The sequence below is a fragment of the Carcharhinus amblyrhynchos genome, chromosome 17 (genome assembly GCF_965287045.1).
Source record: "Carcharhinus amblyrhynchos chromosome 17, sCarAmb.v2.hapA, whole genome shotgun sequence".
NCBI lineage: Eukaryota > Metazoa > Chordata > Chondrichthyes > Carcharhiniformes > Carcharhinidae > Carcharhinus > Carcharhinus amblyrhynchos.
In genome coordinates, this window is record NC_137340.1 from 49,135,137 (window position 1) to 49,152,292 (window position 17,156).

At 46.2% G+C, this 17,156-nt stretch overlaps 1 protein-coding gene across 1 annotated transcript in view; it reads left to right on the forward strand.

The window, feature by feature from the left end:
* Nucleotides 1-17,156, forward strand: part of LOC145354503 (ectonucleoside triphosphate diphosphohydrolase 4-like) — an 84,070-nt gene that overhangs the window by 26,330 nt on the left and 40,584 nt on the right. Inside the window, exons 4-5 of the mRNA XM_080205927.1 lie at nucleotides 5,598-5,803; nucleotides 13,439-13,589. Of these exons, the coding sequence (XP_080062053.1) occupies nucleotides 5,598-5,803; nucleotides 13,439-13,589 (357 nt within the window). The remainder of the gene's footprint in view (nucleotides 1-5,597; nucleotides 5,804-13,438; nucleotides 13,590-17,156) is intronic.

The window sequence follows — 17,156 nt, forward strand, 5'->3', positions numbered from 1 at the left end:
CAAGTAAGGCTTACATTAACACTGCAATGAAGTTACTGTGAAATTCCCCTAGTCGCTCCATTCCGGCACCTCTTCAGGTCAATGCACCCTAACCAGCATATCTTTCAGACCGTAGGAGGAAACCCATGCAGACATGGGGAAAGCATGCAGACTCCGCACAGACAGTGATCCAAGCTGGGAATTGAACCCAGGTTCCTGGCTATGAGGCAGCAGTGCTAACCACTGTGCCACTGTGCTGCCCCGATCGTGCAGCATTGGGGTGTGGCACATAATGTAGAATAAATATCAAGGATGTAAAGAGTGGGGAGAAAGTGAGACTGAGGTTAGATAGCTGCCCAGCTTGGATTGAGTGAAGACTTAAACCAGGTAGGTTTGACAATTCTTAGGAGTTGACTGGAGGATTCTTCATTGTAAATCAGAATAAGGGGGTGTATCTTGAGTTTGGAAGGGACAGAATAGAAAAATGCTGATACTGTAGTCTTGGAGGGACAATCCAATAAAGTGTATGATGGAAATAAGAACAAATAGTTAGGTACGTTGACTTGAACAGGCGCCGGAGTGTGACGACTAGGGGAATTTCACAGTAACTTCATTGCAGTGTTAATGTAAGCCTGTTTGTGACTAATAAATAAACTTTACTTTAAAATAAGTACCTCACTGCTCTCTGCATTTTTAGAGATTTTGCTCTGCTGCCAGGATTGTCTGATTTAATCCCACATTGCCCCTTCAACAATTTGAATCCAGAAGACTAATTGAATTGATTATTCTTGGTTTCTTGCTAATGCACATCATACTTAACAGTACTTTGCTCCTTGAGTATGATGAGCTACGCACTTTGTAGTGAAGCCGTGCTTCAGAGCTCATGTGCGATAATTTGGCCAAATTGAAGGAAAATGTGCAGATAAGGGTCAATCTCCACGCGCCTAATATGATTTACTTCAATATTGCACAACATCTTATGACCAAAGAGTATAGAATTTCTCATGCCACAACAGGAAAGTGAAAATTTCTGCTTACAGAAACAAATTACGGCGGCTATAAACAGCGTTACCAGCGAACATACACTCGATTTCTAATGATCTATAGGGAGCAATCGGAAGCAATTCCCACTCATTTTGCAGTCTGTCGGCAGCAGATACTAATTGACGTGGTGTTGAACCAACAACTTGGAAGGGCAGGATTGTCTTTTGTTTGAAATTTAATACAGGGTAATGCAGCAATTTAGTTCTTTGGCAGGGGGCTGGAGACGACTCGTCACCTTTTGACACCACTTACGAATGTGAAAGCTGGCAATCTTTGGAGATTTAAACTTATTACGCCATAAGCAATATTCAATATCAATTGTCTTCTAGTTAATACAAGCCCTTCAGATGCTGTTATCATGATGGTGTGCTTCAGCAGGAGCTCCTATCTCTTACAGCTTTATCAAAATCTCTGCACCACTTGCTACTCAATAGGAGCTGGCACCCGCAGTGCCAGGCAACATGCAAGAGCTGAAAATCCTTGGCACGTTGTTGTTTAACCTGTCAGTTTTCAATTTCTCCAGGCATCTGAATCTTCTGTACCCCATTCTCACCATCCCATCGCTCCTGCTCCCCCTGCCCTCCAAACCCCACAACTCCCAATTTCACCTCAGCACTCCTACAGGTGTCTGCTGGCTGACTGCCAGTCCTCTGACACTCTCACCTGTGAGTGCTCTTCACATTGCTAGCCTGCGCAGTGCATATTGGCAGGTATTTGACTACAGAGTACATCGCAGCAAGCCTGACCTTGTTCTCACTCTGCGTTGTGCATGTTCCCACAGCATCCACTGTGTAGTGGAATTGGCACATTGATACTTTATTTCCTGTTGTTAATTTTAGCCCACCCCAATTGAGAGCCAGCATCCAGTTCTGATTTAGTACAGTCCTGTTAATGTGCCATCTACAGTAAGAAGTCTGACAACACCAGGTTTCTTTCTTCTTGCTGTGTTTACCCTAGTCCAACGCCGGCATCTCCACATCAATACACTATCTAGCCAGGCGTTGTCTAATTATTTTAAAGGTAATTTAAGAGTTAAGGATTGTCCACTGGTCTGTTGCACCATTCTTATTGACAAGTTATAGCAGCAATAGCTCTTTCTTTCTTCGCATGTTTGGGGTTCTTGAAATGCTTTACCTTCTGATTTTTCATCATTTACCCTTTGTTTTAGCATAACAACTAGTGTGGCACGGTGGCACAGTGGAGTAGGCCATCTGGCCCCTTGAGCCTGCTCCGCCATTCAGTAAGATCATGGCTGATCTTTTTGTGGACTCAGCTCCACTTACCCACCTGCTCACCATGACCCTTAATTCCTTTACTGTTCAAAAATTTATCTATCATTGCCTTAAAAACATTCAATGAGGTAGCCTCAACTGCTTCACTGGGCAGGGAATTTCACAGATTCACAAGCCTTTGGGTGATGAAGTTCCTCCTCAACTCAGTCCTAAATCGGCTCCCCCTTATTTTGAGGCCATGTCCCCTAGTTCTAGTTTCACCCGCCAGTGGAAACAACCTCCCTGCTTCTATCTTATCTATTCCCTTCATTATCTTATATGTTTCTATAAGATCTCCCCTCATTCTTCTAAATTCCAATGAGTGTAGTCCCAGTCTACTCAGTCTCTCCTATAAGCCAGCCTGCTTAACTCCAAAATCAACCCAGTGAATCTCCTCTGCACCCCTTCCAGTGCCAGTATATCCTCTCTCAAATAAGGGGTACTCCATGTGTGGTCTCTCCAGCGCTTTATATAGCTGCAACATAACCTCCCTGGTTGTATTGCGTGCTATGATGTCTCAAGTTCTCATCGAAGCCCACGCTAGGGCTGGAGCACAAATTTAAGGGTTGGCACTTGGGTGCAGTACCGCACTGATGGGAAATGCCGTCTTTCAGATCAGATGGTGAACTGAAGCTCGGTCCCCCTCTGCAGGTGGATGTATAAAATTATTATTTCAAAGATGATCCAGGGAGTTACTCCGGAGAACCTGGCCAATATTTATCCCTCAGTCAGCATCAGATTGTCTGCTCATTAGCACATTGCTGTTTGTGGGAGTTGCTTTGTGCAAATTAGCTGCCACCTTTTCCACAAGATTGACAGCTCTTCAAAAAGACTTCATTGGCTGTAAAGCCCTTTGAGATGTCTGATCGTCACAAATGCACAATGTTCATTTTTGCTGGATAGGCTACGTAGAACTTTCTCCCTGAACCCTTATCACCAGCATCGTCCTTTCCTAACCTTTGAAAGGCTCATGATCGTAGTATAAAGATTAAATATAAATATAAATATATCAGGGGTGATTTTTCCCCTATGTTCGCCACTTGCTAGTTACATAACAAATTTCACTAAATTTAAATATGATTAAAGGGCTTCCTAGCCACATGTCCCTCCTCACCAAATATTCATATTGCACATCGACAAGGCTCCAGCCGCTATTTGAGGAGGTGAAGCAGTCGAGGGGATCCCACCAAGAGCGCCAGGATAAGTGCAGTGCCCTGGCTGGGGGTGAGGACCACAGGTTGGCATTGCAGTGCCCGCTTGTGACCATCTGTGCCAAGGACAGGCCCTCTGGGGAGCCCAATCGCATGACATTCCTGTTGTGTGGGATAGGAGAATGGGAGTGCTGAGGCCTGTGAAAGAGGGAACCTGGCAGTGACAGGGGAAGGGGCCAGTGAGAGGGGGGGGGAGCCTGGCATTGAGGGAGGTAGTGGACACCGGCGGTGGGGGGGGGAGGGAGGGGAGCAGTGTGGGGGGGGGGGGGGGGGGTGGGTGATACCATCATAATGATTGTGGGAGCAGGTAGGAGAGACCCCAATAATGGTGCAGTGGGTGGAGAGGGGCTCCGATGCCTTTGGATAGTGGGTGCTTGGGCAGTTTAATATCAGTTCTGATCAGGGTACCCTTTAAAGATGGTGCCCCGATCTCTGTGGAGATGGCCTTGCCAAGCCTATCAGATCCTGTCCTTTCCCAGCACCCTCCCCGGTTTTTTTCCTTCAGAATGGCTGAAGATCTGGTTTGAAAGCTCAGCAGTGCTTCTGATATCAGTCTCTCGGGAGAAATACACGCTGTTCTTCAGTCAGAGTCTGACACCGATAAATAATGGGAAAATTCCGCCCGTAGACTTTTCACCAGTGCTGCAAATCACATCATAACAGGACACGGAGAAAGATGGTTCCATGTAGAGATTCCTTGTAAATAGTTAGTGTGATGTTAAATTGAAGACAACAGTTGCTCAGTTGCCTGCAGCTTTAACAGTAAGTCCACAATCATGGTGACTACATATCAGACCAAAGGCAGCAGTTTCAGATTGAAGACCCACCTTTTCAGCTGGACCCTAATTCCTTTGTGTTGCTGCTGCTTGTCTCGCCACCCCCCCCCATCCCCGTCCGTCTTCATTCTGAATGGGGCATTGTTGCTGTTTTCAAGGCACTGTTAAGTTGTGTTTGTGACGTTACCTCCATCAGCCAAGTGAAGGCTTTGGCCCAGAGTGTTGATTGGCCAGAGATTGCAGGGCCTGCAGTTTGGCCTGTAGGGAGAGCAGCAGAACGTGTCGATGCTCTACCCAATAAATCTCTCCTGTTGTGTGCCCTCAAAACAATGACCAGAATCTCCTCCAAAAGGGAGGAGAACCTTTGAAAGTTAAAATCTCAGCATGAGATGGGGCCTGTGATGCATTGCCAAGTGAGGTGGTTGAGGCACATACATTAGGGACATTTAAGGCTTATCTGGATAGACACATGAACAGGCGCGGAGTGGAGGGGTACAGGTGGTTGGTCTAGGTGGGACAACATGATCGGCACAGACTTAGTGGGCTGAAGGGATTGTTCCTGTGCTGTGCTGCTCTTTGTTCTTTATGAGCTACACCAAAAGAATTGTAACTTTAAGAAGAAATGTTTTGTCAAATTTGCAGCATCATGAGTGAGGTTCTGTCCTCCTTTCTCCCTGTTCGTCTTCGTGTACAGGACATTTTGGGCCTCGTGACCACCGATTGAGAAGAGGAGCTGAATGTGTGGGGCGGCACAGTGGTTAGCACTGGTGATACACAGTGCTAGGGACCCGGGTTCAGTTCCCGGCTTGGGTTACTGTCTGGGTGGAGTCTACACGTTCTCCCTTTGTCTGTATGGGTTTCCTCCAGGTGCTCCAGTTCCCTCCCACAGTCCGAAAGATGTGCTGGTTAGGTGCATTGGCCATGCTAAATTCTCCCTCAGTGTACCCGAACAGGCGCTGAAGTGTGGCGACTAGGGGATTTTCACCGTAATTTCATTATAGCATTAATATAAGCCTACTGTGACACTAATAAATAAACTTCTCCAGGTCTCTGCTGGCTTGTCAGTTAGGGAGGGCCAGTTACCAATCTGTCTTCAGCTTTTATACAGGTGTCCCCTTCTGTCAAGGGAGACACTGCAAACCTGCAGACAAGTGAATAGATCAAATTGGTTGGTTTTATAAGGAAGGAAAAATGTTATTTGTCTTTGCATGACAAGAATCACATGATCTTGTCAGCGCAGTAGACTGCCGCCCCTGCGGCACCTAGCTGAGCTAATAAGTTGCGTATTGTTTTTAAATCAGTCTCTCTTTTTGTAGATACATGTCCAGGATTGAAGACATGGAAGCGACAGATACCAATGATGAGGAGTTGAACTATGGAGTGGTGATAGACTGTGGAAGCAGTGGGTCCAGGGTGTTTGTGTACTTCTGGCCGCAGCACAACGGGAACCCTCACGACCTGCTCGACATCAAGCAGATGAAGGACAAAAACAGGAAGCCAGTGGTTAAGAAAATCAAACCAGGTGATAATCATGGGGCAAGGAACAGGAAGAGGCTTTGCAAGTGTCAATGAGCAAACCTAGCGTACACGTCATGGTAGGAGTCTAACTCAGTATTTCCACGGTGAAGGAGATCTTTGCACAGCAAAGAGGTTTTTCATGTAATTCCAGCACTTTCTGACAGACTGGCAACTGGCTTCCCGTCTCCACCCCCTTTTTTACGAACATTCATCACGTCCTGTATGATAGCTTGATTCGCTTTGTTAACCTTGTGAGTCGAAGGAATGTGGGTTCAAGTTCATTGTCAAAGACTTGGGCACACAATCTCTGTGGCCACTCCCAGGCAGCACTAAGGCAACATTGCTTTATCAGGGATGCTGCCCTTCAAACAGGCTGCCAAGCTTAATGAAAGCCTAAAAGTAAGAGTCAGGAAGTCATATTTGATTTGACACTCAATGTGTCGAGCCAGCGCAGAGCATCAATTTGCAAAGGCTGTGCAATGTTGAACTCAATGTGTTGAAAACACCCAGGAGATTAGGCAGCATCTGTGGGCAAACACAGGTCAGATTGATCTTTTATCAGAACTTTCCAGTGACCTAGAGGTGGCTGTGTGGCACAGTGGCTTTTTTAAATTCATTCGTGGGACGTGGGTGTCGCTAGCTGGCCAGCATTTATTGCCCATCCCTAGTTGCCCTTGAGAAGATGGCGGTGAGCTGCCTTCTTGAATCACTGCAGTCCATGTGCTGCGGGTTGACCCTCAATGCCATTAGGGAGGGAATTCCAGGACTTTGAGCCAGTGACAGTGAAGGAACGGCGATATGTTTCCAAGTCAGGTCGGTGAGTGGCTTGGAGAGGAACTTGCAGGTGGTGGTGTTCCCATGTATCAGCTGCCCTTGTCCTTTTAGATGGAAGTGGTTGTGGGTTTGGAAGGTGCTGTCTAAGGATCTTAGGTGAATTGCTGCGATGCATCTTGTAGATTGTAAAAGTAAAGTAGAGTAAGGTTTATTTATTAGCCACCAAGTAAGGCTTACATTAACACTGCAACGAAGTTACTGTGAAATTCCCCAAGTTGTCATAGTCTGGCGCCTATTTGGGTCAATGTACACATTGTACACACTGCTGCTACTGAGCATCGGTGGTGGAGGGAGTGGATATTTGTAGATGTGGTGCCAATCAAGCAGGCTGCTTTGTCCTGGATGGTGTAAGTTTCTTGAATGTTGGAGCTGCACCCATCCAGGCAAGTGGGAAGTATTCCATCACACTCCTGACTTGTGCTTTGTAGATGGTGGATAGGCTTTGGGGAGTCAGGAGGTGAGTTACTTGCCACAGTATTCCTAGCCTTTGATCTGCTCTTGTAGCCACTGTGTTTATGTGGTGAGTCCAGTTGAGTTTCTGGTCCAAGGTAACTGCAAGGATATTGACAGAGGGGGATTCAGTGATGATTACACCACTGAATGTCAAGAGGCAGTGGTTAGAGTGTTTCTTATTGGTGATGGTCATTGCCTGGCATTTGTGTGGCGCAAATGTTACTTGTCATTTGTCAGCCCAAGCCTGGATATTGTCCAGATCTAGCTGCATTTGAACATGGACTGCTTCAGTGTCTGAGGAGTCGCGAATGGTGCTGAATATTGTGCAATCATTGGCGAACATCCCCACTTTTGATCTTATGACGGAGGGAAGATCAGTGATGAAGCAGCTGAAGATTGTTAAGCCTAGGACACTATCCTGAGGGACTGCTGCAGAGATTTCCTGGAGCTGAGATGACCGACCCTCCACAACCTCAACCATCTTCCTATATACTAGGTATGACTCCAACCAGCAGAGAGTTTACCCCCTGATACCCATTGATTCCAGTTTGTGAGGTCTCCTTGATGCCACACTCGGTCGAATGTGGCCTTGATATCAAGGGCTGCCACTCTCACCTCACCTTTGGAATTCAGTTCCTTTCGTCCATGTTGTAATGAGGTCAGGAGCTGAGTGACCCTGGCAAAACACAAACTGGGCATCACTGAGCAGGTTATTGCTGAGCAGGTACTGCAATGTTGATAATCCCTTCCATCACTTTACTGATGATCGAGAGTAGACTGCGCGGTAATTGGCTGGGTTGGATTTGTCCTGCTTTTTGTGTACAGGACACACCTGGGCAATTTTCCACATTGTTGGGTAGATGCCAGTGTTGTAGCTGTACTGGAGCCCAACTCTTGAGTACTATTACCAGAATATTATCTTGGCACATTGCCTTTGCAGTACCCGGTGTCTCCAGCCTTTTCTTGATATCATGTGGAGCGAATCGAATTGGCTGGAGACAGGCATCTGAGATGCTGGGGGCCACTGGAGGAGGCCGAAATGGATCATCCATTCGGCACTTCTGGCTGAAGATTGTTGCAAATACTTCAGCCTTATCTTTTGCACAGATGTGCTGGGCTCCTCCATCATTGAGGATGGGAATATTTGTGAAGCCTCCAGTGAGTTGTTTAATTGTCTATCACCATTCACGGCTGGACGTGAAAGGACTGCAAAGCTTAGATCTGATCCATTGGTTGTGGGATTGTTTAGCTCTGTCTGTCACTTGCTGCTAATGCTGTTTGGTATGCAAGTACTCCTGTGTTGTAGCTTCACCAGGTTAACACCTCATTTTTAGATATGCCCAGTGGCTGCTGTTCCTCCTGCGTTTTCCATTAGCATCACTGCCTCACAGCGCCGGGGACGGGAGTTCGATCCCAGCCTTTTCTGTGCGGAGTCTGCACGTTCTCCCCGTGTCTGCGTGGGTGTTCCACCCACACGCCAAGAATGTGCAGGTTAGGTTGATTGGCCGTACTAAATTGCCCGCTCAGTGTGAAGAGAATGGCGGGGTTATGGGGATAGGGCCTGTGTGGGATCGTTGTTGGTGCAGACTCAATGGGCTGAATGGCCTCTCCCTACACTGTAGGGATTCTGTGTGTCGGCCTAGGTGATGAGCTCAAGCTCGCGTGTGGCTGAAAACCACAAGCTTCTAACTCGGAGGCCAAGGTGCGAGCAGAAACTCAACAGCTGATGTTCTTGATAACCAAATAGTGTCATAGAGGTTTGCAGCATGGAAACAGGCCCTTCGGCCCAACTTGTCCATGCTGCCCCTTTTTTTAAACCCCTGAACTAGTCCCAGGTGTCGCGTTTGGCCCATAGACCCCTATACCCATCTTACCCATGTAACTGTCTAAATGCTTTTTATAGAATCCCTGCAGTGCAGAAGGAGGCCATTCGGCCCATCGAGTCTGTACCGACAACAATCCCAACCAGGCCTAGTCCCTGTCTCGGGACACTAAGGGATAATTCAGCATGGCCAATGCACCTAACCCACACATCTTTGGAGTGTGGGAGGAAACCGGAGCACCTGGAGGAAACCCACACAGACACGGGGAGAATGTGCAGATTCTGTACAGACAGTGACCCAAGCCGAGAATCAAACTCAGGTCCCTGGGGCTGAGAGGCAGCAGTGCTAACCATTGTGCCACCGTGCCGCCCTTTCTAAAAGACAAAATTGTACCTGCCTCTACTGCTATCTCTGGCAGCTCGTTCCAGACACTCACCACCCTCTGAGTGAAAGAATTGTCTCCTGCTGAGGTTAAAGAGTCAGTGTCACACTTTGAAGCCCAGGGAGTTCTCCCAGTGTCCTCACCTGCAACCTTCCCTCAGCTACCAACACCAAAGAGAGAAATACATTGGTTACTCATCTTGGTGCAAGCTGTTGGAAAAGTGCTGAACGCAGCTGGTTTGTCTTCATTTCACTGACTCAATAATACATCACGTTAAGTATTTAAGAACTAGTTATGTGATGAGCCACTACATAAATGTAAGTTTCTTTTTCATTAAGCACTTGATTCCAAGGGGAGTGTAACTGATCTGCACTGACTGTTTTGGTGGAGCTCTGCTGCCTCCCTCTGGTTGCGAATCTATATTGCATCTAAACATATGTTGCCGGATTTCTAATACAATACCGCCTTGTCTGATTCTTAGATCCATCAGTCACGCTTAACCCTAGTCCTTTGCTGTCGTTTCCAAGTCTGCTGGTGCTAACAGTAGATTGACTATTCAGGGCCGTGCTTTTCTAAATGAAGTCAAATTTGTTGGTTCTTCCTTCCACTATAGAGGCTTTTAAATCAAACCTGATTGCTGATTTCCCCTTGCTTTCATTAACCTGCTAGTTCTAAGCAGAGGTAGTGGCTACCGTTCACTAGCCAGGGCTTTACTGACCCTTCAAAATGTATTCTCCCCCAGTCTGGTGACTAAACCACAACATGGTGATGGGTGGGACAGTGGTTAGCACTGCTTCCTCACAGCGCCAGGGACCTGGGTTCAGTCTTGGGGCACTGCCTGTGTGGAGTCTGCACGTTCTCCCATGTCTGCGTAGGTTTCCTCCGCGTGCTCCGGTTTCCTCCCACAGTCCAAAAGACTGTGCTGATTAGGTGGATTGTCCGTGCTAAATTTTCCCTCAGCGTACCTGAACAGGCGCCAGAGTGTGACAGCTAGGGGATTTTCACAATAACTTCATTGTGAATGTAAGCCTACTTGTGATGAATAAATAAATTTTAACTTTTCCTCCCACAGTCCAAAGATGTGTAGGTTTGGTGGATTGCCCATGCTAAATTGCCCCTTAGTGTTCAAAAATGTGTAGTTTAGGGAGATTAGTGGGGTAAATACATAGAGTTACGGGGACAGTCAGAGCAGGCTCGGTGGACCAAATGGCCTCCTTCTGCACTGGAAGGATTCTGTGATTTTGTATCTGCAAAGCATGGAATCATAGAATCCCAGTAGTCCAGGATGAGGCCTATCGAGCCTGCACCGACTCTCCAACAAAGCATCTTATCCCCGTAACCCCACGTATCTACCTCGCTAATCCCCCTGGCCTACACATCTTAGGACACTAAGGGGCAATCTGGCATGGCTGGTTTACCCAGCCCACACAGCTTTGGGACTGTGGGAGTATTCGAAAGAAACGCACACAGAAACAGGGAGAATGTGCAGACTTTGAGTTGAGGGGGTTGAGCTATGAGGAGAGGCTGAATAAACTAGGCTTGTACTCGTTGGAGTTTAGAAGAATGAGGGGAGATCTCATTGAGACGTATAAGATGATGAATGGGATGGATAGGATAGAGGTGGAGAGACTCTTCCCGCTCAAAAAAGACAGTAGGACTAGGGGGCACAGCCTCAAGATAAAGGGGGGGCGGTTTAGAACGGAGTTGAGGAGGAACTTCTTCACTCAAAGGGTGGTGAATCTCTGGAATTCTCTGCCCGTTGAAGTGGTGGAGGCTGCCTCGCTAAATATTTTTAAGACGCGGGTTGATGGGTTTTTGATAAGAGAGGGGATTAAGGGTTATGGGGAGAGGGCGGGAAAGTGGAACTGAGCCACGACAGATCAGCCATGATCTTATTGAATGGCGGGGCAGGCTCGAAGGGCTAGATGGCCTACTCCTGCTCCTATTTCTTATGTTCTCTGCATAGACAGTCACCCAATCCAAGAATTGAACCCAGTTCTCTGGCACTGTGAGGCAGCAGTGCTAACCACTGTGCCACCGTGCTGCCCCATGCATCTCAGGCGCAGAAAAACTCCTCAGTCCAACGAGGACAGAAAGAATTAGACACCAAGCTGGAGGGTTTGGAGAGGGTACAAGGCTGAGACAAGAGATTAGCAAGGAGCTGGCAAGATTGAGAATAGCCATTGAGGCCTCTGGTATCAGCTGCTCCTCCCTCAAGCCCGCACTCTGGCTGACAGTAGGTAACTCGGTACGGATTTGAGAGACTGTATGGCTTTGTGTTATACTGGGCGACCCTCTTTCTCAACTCAGCCAATTTGAGAGAATTGCACCTATCACAAACTCAGATATCGTTTGAGATGTTGAACTGAGACCCTCTGCTCTCTCAAGTGGGTGTAAGTCACTATGTTGAAGAACAGTGTGGGAGATGGGAGAGGGAGTGAGTGCGGGGAGAGTTGAGAGTTAACTGATAAAGAAAACTTGAGCAGGTTGGGCCTATATACACCTGAGCTTAGAAGAATGAGAGGTGATCTTGTTGAAGTATACAAGATCCTGGGGTGGATAGTGTGAGAATGTTTCCACTTGTGGGAGACGAGAACCAGGGGACATAGCTTAAAAATGGCAGAACAGGCTCAAAGGGCAGAATGGCCTGCTCCTGCCCTTAAGTTCTACATTTGTATGGTCATTATCACATTGCTGATGGTGGGAGATTCCTATGTTGCAACACAGACTACATTTAAAAAACACTTAATTAACTGTAAAGGGCTTTGGAACATTACATAGAAACATAGAAGATAGGAGCAGGAGGAGGCCATTTGGCCCTTTGAGCCTGCTCTACCATTCATCACGATCATGGCTGATCATCCAATCCAGTAGCCTAATCCTGCTTTCTTCCCATAACCTTTGATCCCATTCACCCCTAGTGCTATCTTGAATACACTCAATGTTTTGGCATCAACTACTTCCTGTGGTAATGAATTCCACAGGCTCATCTTTCTTTGGGTGAAGAAATGTCTCTTCACCTCCGTCCTAAATGGTCTACCCAGAATCCTCAGACTGTGACCCCGAAATTTGCTGTAGAAATCCGTCTTTCTCCTGTTCAGGACATCCCAAAGCTAATGCAATTCTTTTGAAATATACTCAGTGAATCAGTGGGAAGAGACATGGTAACTAATGTACGCACAACAAACTCCCACAAACAGCAGTGAAATAAATGACCAAATAATCGGTTTTAGTGATGTTGATTTTGGGAGAAATATCGATCAGGACTCCAGGGAGCGTCTGCTGATCTTCAAAATAATGTCTTGGAATTTTTTTCAGTTTGCCTGAGACTGCAGACAAAGCTTCAGTTTAATATCTCCTTGAAAACCGTGCAGCACTCAGTTAGTACTGTGCTGGTGCAGCAGCCTAGAAAGATTGTGAGGTCGAGACTATCTTGCTGGGGCTTGTGGCTAAAATTGTTTTTGTGGACAACACCGTGCCTTACAGCACCAGTGACCTGGGTTCGATTCCGGCCTTTGGTGACTGTATGGAGTTTGCATGTTCTCCACGTGCCTGCTGAGTTTCCTCCAAAGATGTGCATGTTAGGGGAGTTAGAGGAGTAAATGCCTAATGGTCCATCCAATAAGGGGGAAAAAAAGCAATGTAAGAATATTACATACCTGGAACCTATATTTATATTGTCTCCGTTGTTTCAAAGCCTGTCTATGTCACTTACAGAAGAGAAATGGACTTTCAGGAGTAACAGCAAGGGGTGACTAAATGCACAGTTGAGAAGATACTTTCTCACCAAGGTCATAAAGGACACGGAGAGGTGAACAGTGACTTGTGTATGTGTTGAGGGGGGGACATTCCAGAGACTTGGAATAAATTCTGGTGAAATTGATAAAGGTCTGGCGAAGTGATTGTGTTCCAGTGGGAGGGAGCATGCAGGAAAGCTACATTGGGTATCAGTGGACAGGTGCATTGTCTTTCTAGTATAGGCATGATGGGCTGAATGGCCTCCTCCTTTGCTGTACCATTCTGTGAATCTGCAACAAAGGCGTTGAACGTCATTGAGTGTGTGCCCTGCCTCGTGTGGTGGTCTCACAAGAGTTGTCTCGGAAGTTAATTAATATTTTAATGCACATTCGTTGCGCTGCTATTTCAGGCATCTCAACACTGGCCACCTCCCCAGAGAAAGCCACGGATTATCTCCATCCTCTCCTGAGGTTTGCTGCTGGACATGTTCCTGTTGTGAAACATAAAGAGACACCGCTGTACATCCTCTGCACTGCTGGAATGAGGCTGTTACCGGAAAGGTACTGGAATTGCAGATAGAAGAGTTTCACTGGTATTTCTCAGTAAATCAAATTTCTGACATGTTGAAAAGTACTTTGACAATTACCATTCATAGGATGTACTGATCTTTGCAATGAGACCAATGCTGGTCATGTATGTGTTTTTTAAAAGTTCCAACATCTCCCACTGAGTTGACTCTTGTTAGGTTGACAGGTGTAGTTTTCCTCCAACGTCCTGCCAAAGTGCACCTCACCGTCAGCCACATCCCTGCAAATGTTTGAAAGTTGTTTAGCATTATGGTCATGCCTGCACAGTATTCCGGCATCCGTCTCTGTTAAACTGGAGGTGGAACCATTCCCCAAGGGATGTGGGTGACAGTGGCAAATCCAGCATATCTTGCCATCTCTAATTGCCCTTGAACTGTGAGGCCATTTCACAGTGCTATGGGTCACAAGTAGACCAGACCAGGTAAGAATGGCAGATTTCCATCCTTAAAGGGCATTTTTTTTTTCAACCATTGGTGATAATTTCATGATCAACATTATCGAGACAAGATTTCAATTCCAGATTGAATTTAAATTTAAATTCCACCGGCTGCCATGGTGGGATTCGAACCCATAGCCTGGCTTTCTAGATTACTTTTCAACATTATCACCATTTTGACTGGCGGGCCATGGTCCACTATCGCCACCTTACCTGAAATCAGTAAGAAGTCTCACAACACCAGGTTAAAGTCCAACAGGTTTATTTGGAATCACGAGCTTTCGGAGTGCTGCCCTCCTTCCTCATTTGAGTCACTCACCTGATGAAGGAGCAGCACTCTGAAAGCTTGTGATTCCAAATAAACCTGTTGGACTTTAACCTGTGTTGTGAGACTTCTCACTGTGCCCACCCCAGTCCAACACCAGCATCTCCACATCTTGCCTGAAATCAGCTAATAATAATGTTCAGAAGACCAGGGAGTAAAACAGAGAACTCCCTGCAGTGTACAGACCTCCCTCGTCACCGCGTACTGAACATTTTTACAAGGGAGAAAATGTTCTAATTACTCAATCAGATCAGCTCTGAATTCCGACCTAAAAAGGGAAAGAAATCCTGAGTTATAGGTTTTTGTTTGAAAGATGCCTTTACTACAGCAGGGGTTAAATTTCTGTACCAGCATATCAATTTTAATTTCTGACTTGAAAATCCTTATGTTAGGTCCCCGCTGGACTTTCCTGGTGATTTCATTTCATAGAACAGAATCCTAGAATCCTTACAGTGCAGAAGGAGGCCATTTGGCCCATCGAGCCTATACCGACAACAATCCCATCCAGGCTCTATCCCCATTACCCCACATATATACCCTGCTAATCTCCCTGACTCAAAGGGGCAATTTACCCAAGATGAATCAGCCTATCCCACACATCTTTGGAGTTGTGGGGAGTGTTCCTGGAGCAGCCCCACTGCAAACACAAGGAGCCTGTAACTGCAGACGGGGCTGGGGGCTTTACTGGAGCTGTCTGGGTGATGAGACCACATTGTGAGCTGATGAATGATATTTGAGCAAAACAAAACCCTCACCCCCTCCTTCCCCTAGACTCGCACTCCTGTTTAAATAAAACTCTGCCCCTCTGGTATGCTGTCTTCTAGATATATATTTAGATCAGCGATTTAGCTTTTATTGGTGCTAATTGCGTTTAAGTCTTCATTGTGGAATCCAATGCAACATATTCTACTTTCTCAGAAGACGAAGGAAGTTTGGCATGTCAGCTATGACTCTCACCAACTTTTACAGATGCACCACAGAAAGCATTCGTTCTGGTTGTATCATAGCTTGGTATGGGTCCTGCTTTGCCCAAGACTGCAAGAAACTACAAAAGGTATGAATGTAGCCTAGCCCATCTCACAAACCAGCTTCCCATCCATTGACTCTATCTACACTTTCCACTGCTTTGGAAAAGCAGCCAGCATAATTAAGGAGGTGAGAAGGACATTCTTACTTCCAGCTTCTTCTGTTGGGAAAAAGATACAAAAGCCTGAGGTCACGTACCAACTGACTCAAGAACAGCTTCTTCCTTGCTGCTGTCAGACTTTTGAACGGACCTACCTCGCATTAAATTGATCTTTCTCTACACCCTAGCTACGACTGTAACACTACAATCTGCACTGTTTTGTTTCTTTTTCTATGAACGGTATGCTTTGTCTGTATACTGCACAAGAAACAATACTTTTTACTGTATGTTAATACGTGACAATAATAAATCAAATCAAATCAAATATTCTTAACTTCCTCTTAATTAAGAACCTAACACAGACTCTGAAAATTCATCATGGCCTGCTCAATGCAAGTACCAGTCTATAAACTCTGATTTTGATTTGATTTATTATTGTCACATGTATATGCATACAGTGAAAGGTATTGTTTCTTGGGCGCTATACAGACAAAGCATACCATTCGTAGAGAAGGAGAGGAGGAAGTGCAGACTGTAGTGTTACAGTCATCGCTAGGGTGTAGAGACAGATCAACTTAATGCAAGGTAAGTCAATTCAGAAGTCTGACAGCAACAGGGAAGAAGCTGTTCTTAAGTCAGTTGACCTTCAGACTTTTGTATCTTAATCCACCTTCATGCTTGCTCCAAAAATCAAGTCAAATTCAAAATCAGTCCAATTCATGGTCCCCCAAAAGGGGGACAAACAAAATCCAAGCTAACAAGCTGACAAATTCAAGATGGTAGAAGAGAGAATGTTTGGGATGTGTGGTCCTTAATTATGCTGGCTGCTTTGCCGAGGCAGCAGGAAGTGTAGACAGGGTCAATGGATGGGAGACAGGTTTGCATGATGGATTGAGCTACGTTTACAGCCTTTTGTAGAACCTTGCGGTCTTGGTCAGAGCAGGAACCATACCAAGCTATGATACAGCCAGAAAGGATGCTTTCTATGGTGCGTCTGTAAAAGTTGGTGAGAGTCAGAGTGCACATACCAAATTTCCTTAGTCTTCTGAGAAAGTAAAGGTGTTGGTGGGCTTTTTTAACTGTAGTGTCAGCATAGGGGGTGGGGCATGGTGGGGAACCAGGACAAGTTGTTGGTGATCTGGACACCTAAAAACTTGAAGCTGTCGACCAATTCCACTTCGTCCCCATTGATGTAGACAGGGGCATGTCTCCCACTACGCTGAGGAACTCTGGAGATTTCCCCTTATCGGAGGGAGATTCTCCACTTTGCTGTCCAATAATGGGTGTGTAGGTACCATGGGGGGGTTATTGGGGTAAAAAGTCTGACAACACCAGGTTTTAGTCCAACCTATTTATTTGATAATATTCTTACAACAGAATATTATCAAATAAATAGGTTGGACTAAAACCTGGTGTTGTCAGACTTTTTACTGTGTTTACGCCAGTCCAACGCCGGCATACCCACATCGGGGTTATTGGGGAACAGGGGTAGAGAAGCATCTGGGGTGGGGAGGGGGGATGGAGGGTAGCATCTGGGGTGGAGAGGGGGAGGGGGGGCAGCAACCCCCATGTTCTAAAATGTTTCTCTGTAAAATTATATCAGCCTGGTCAGTTTAGTTCCACATCTACCTTTCACAGGAGGGTATAGCTGAG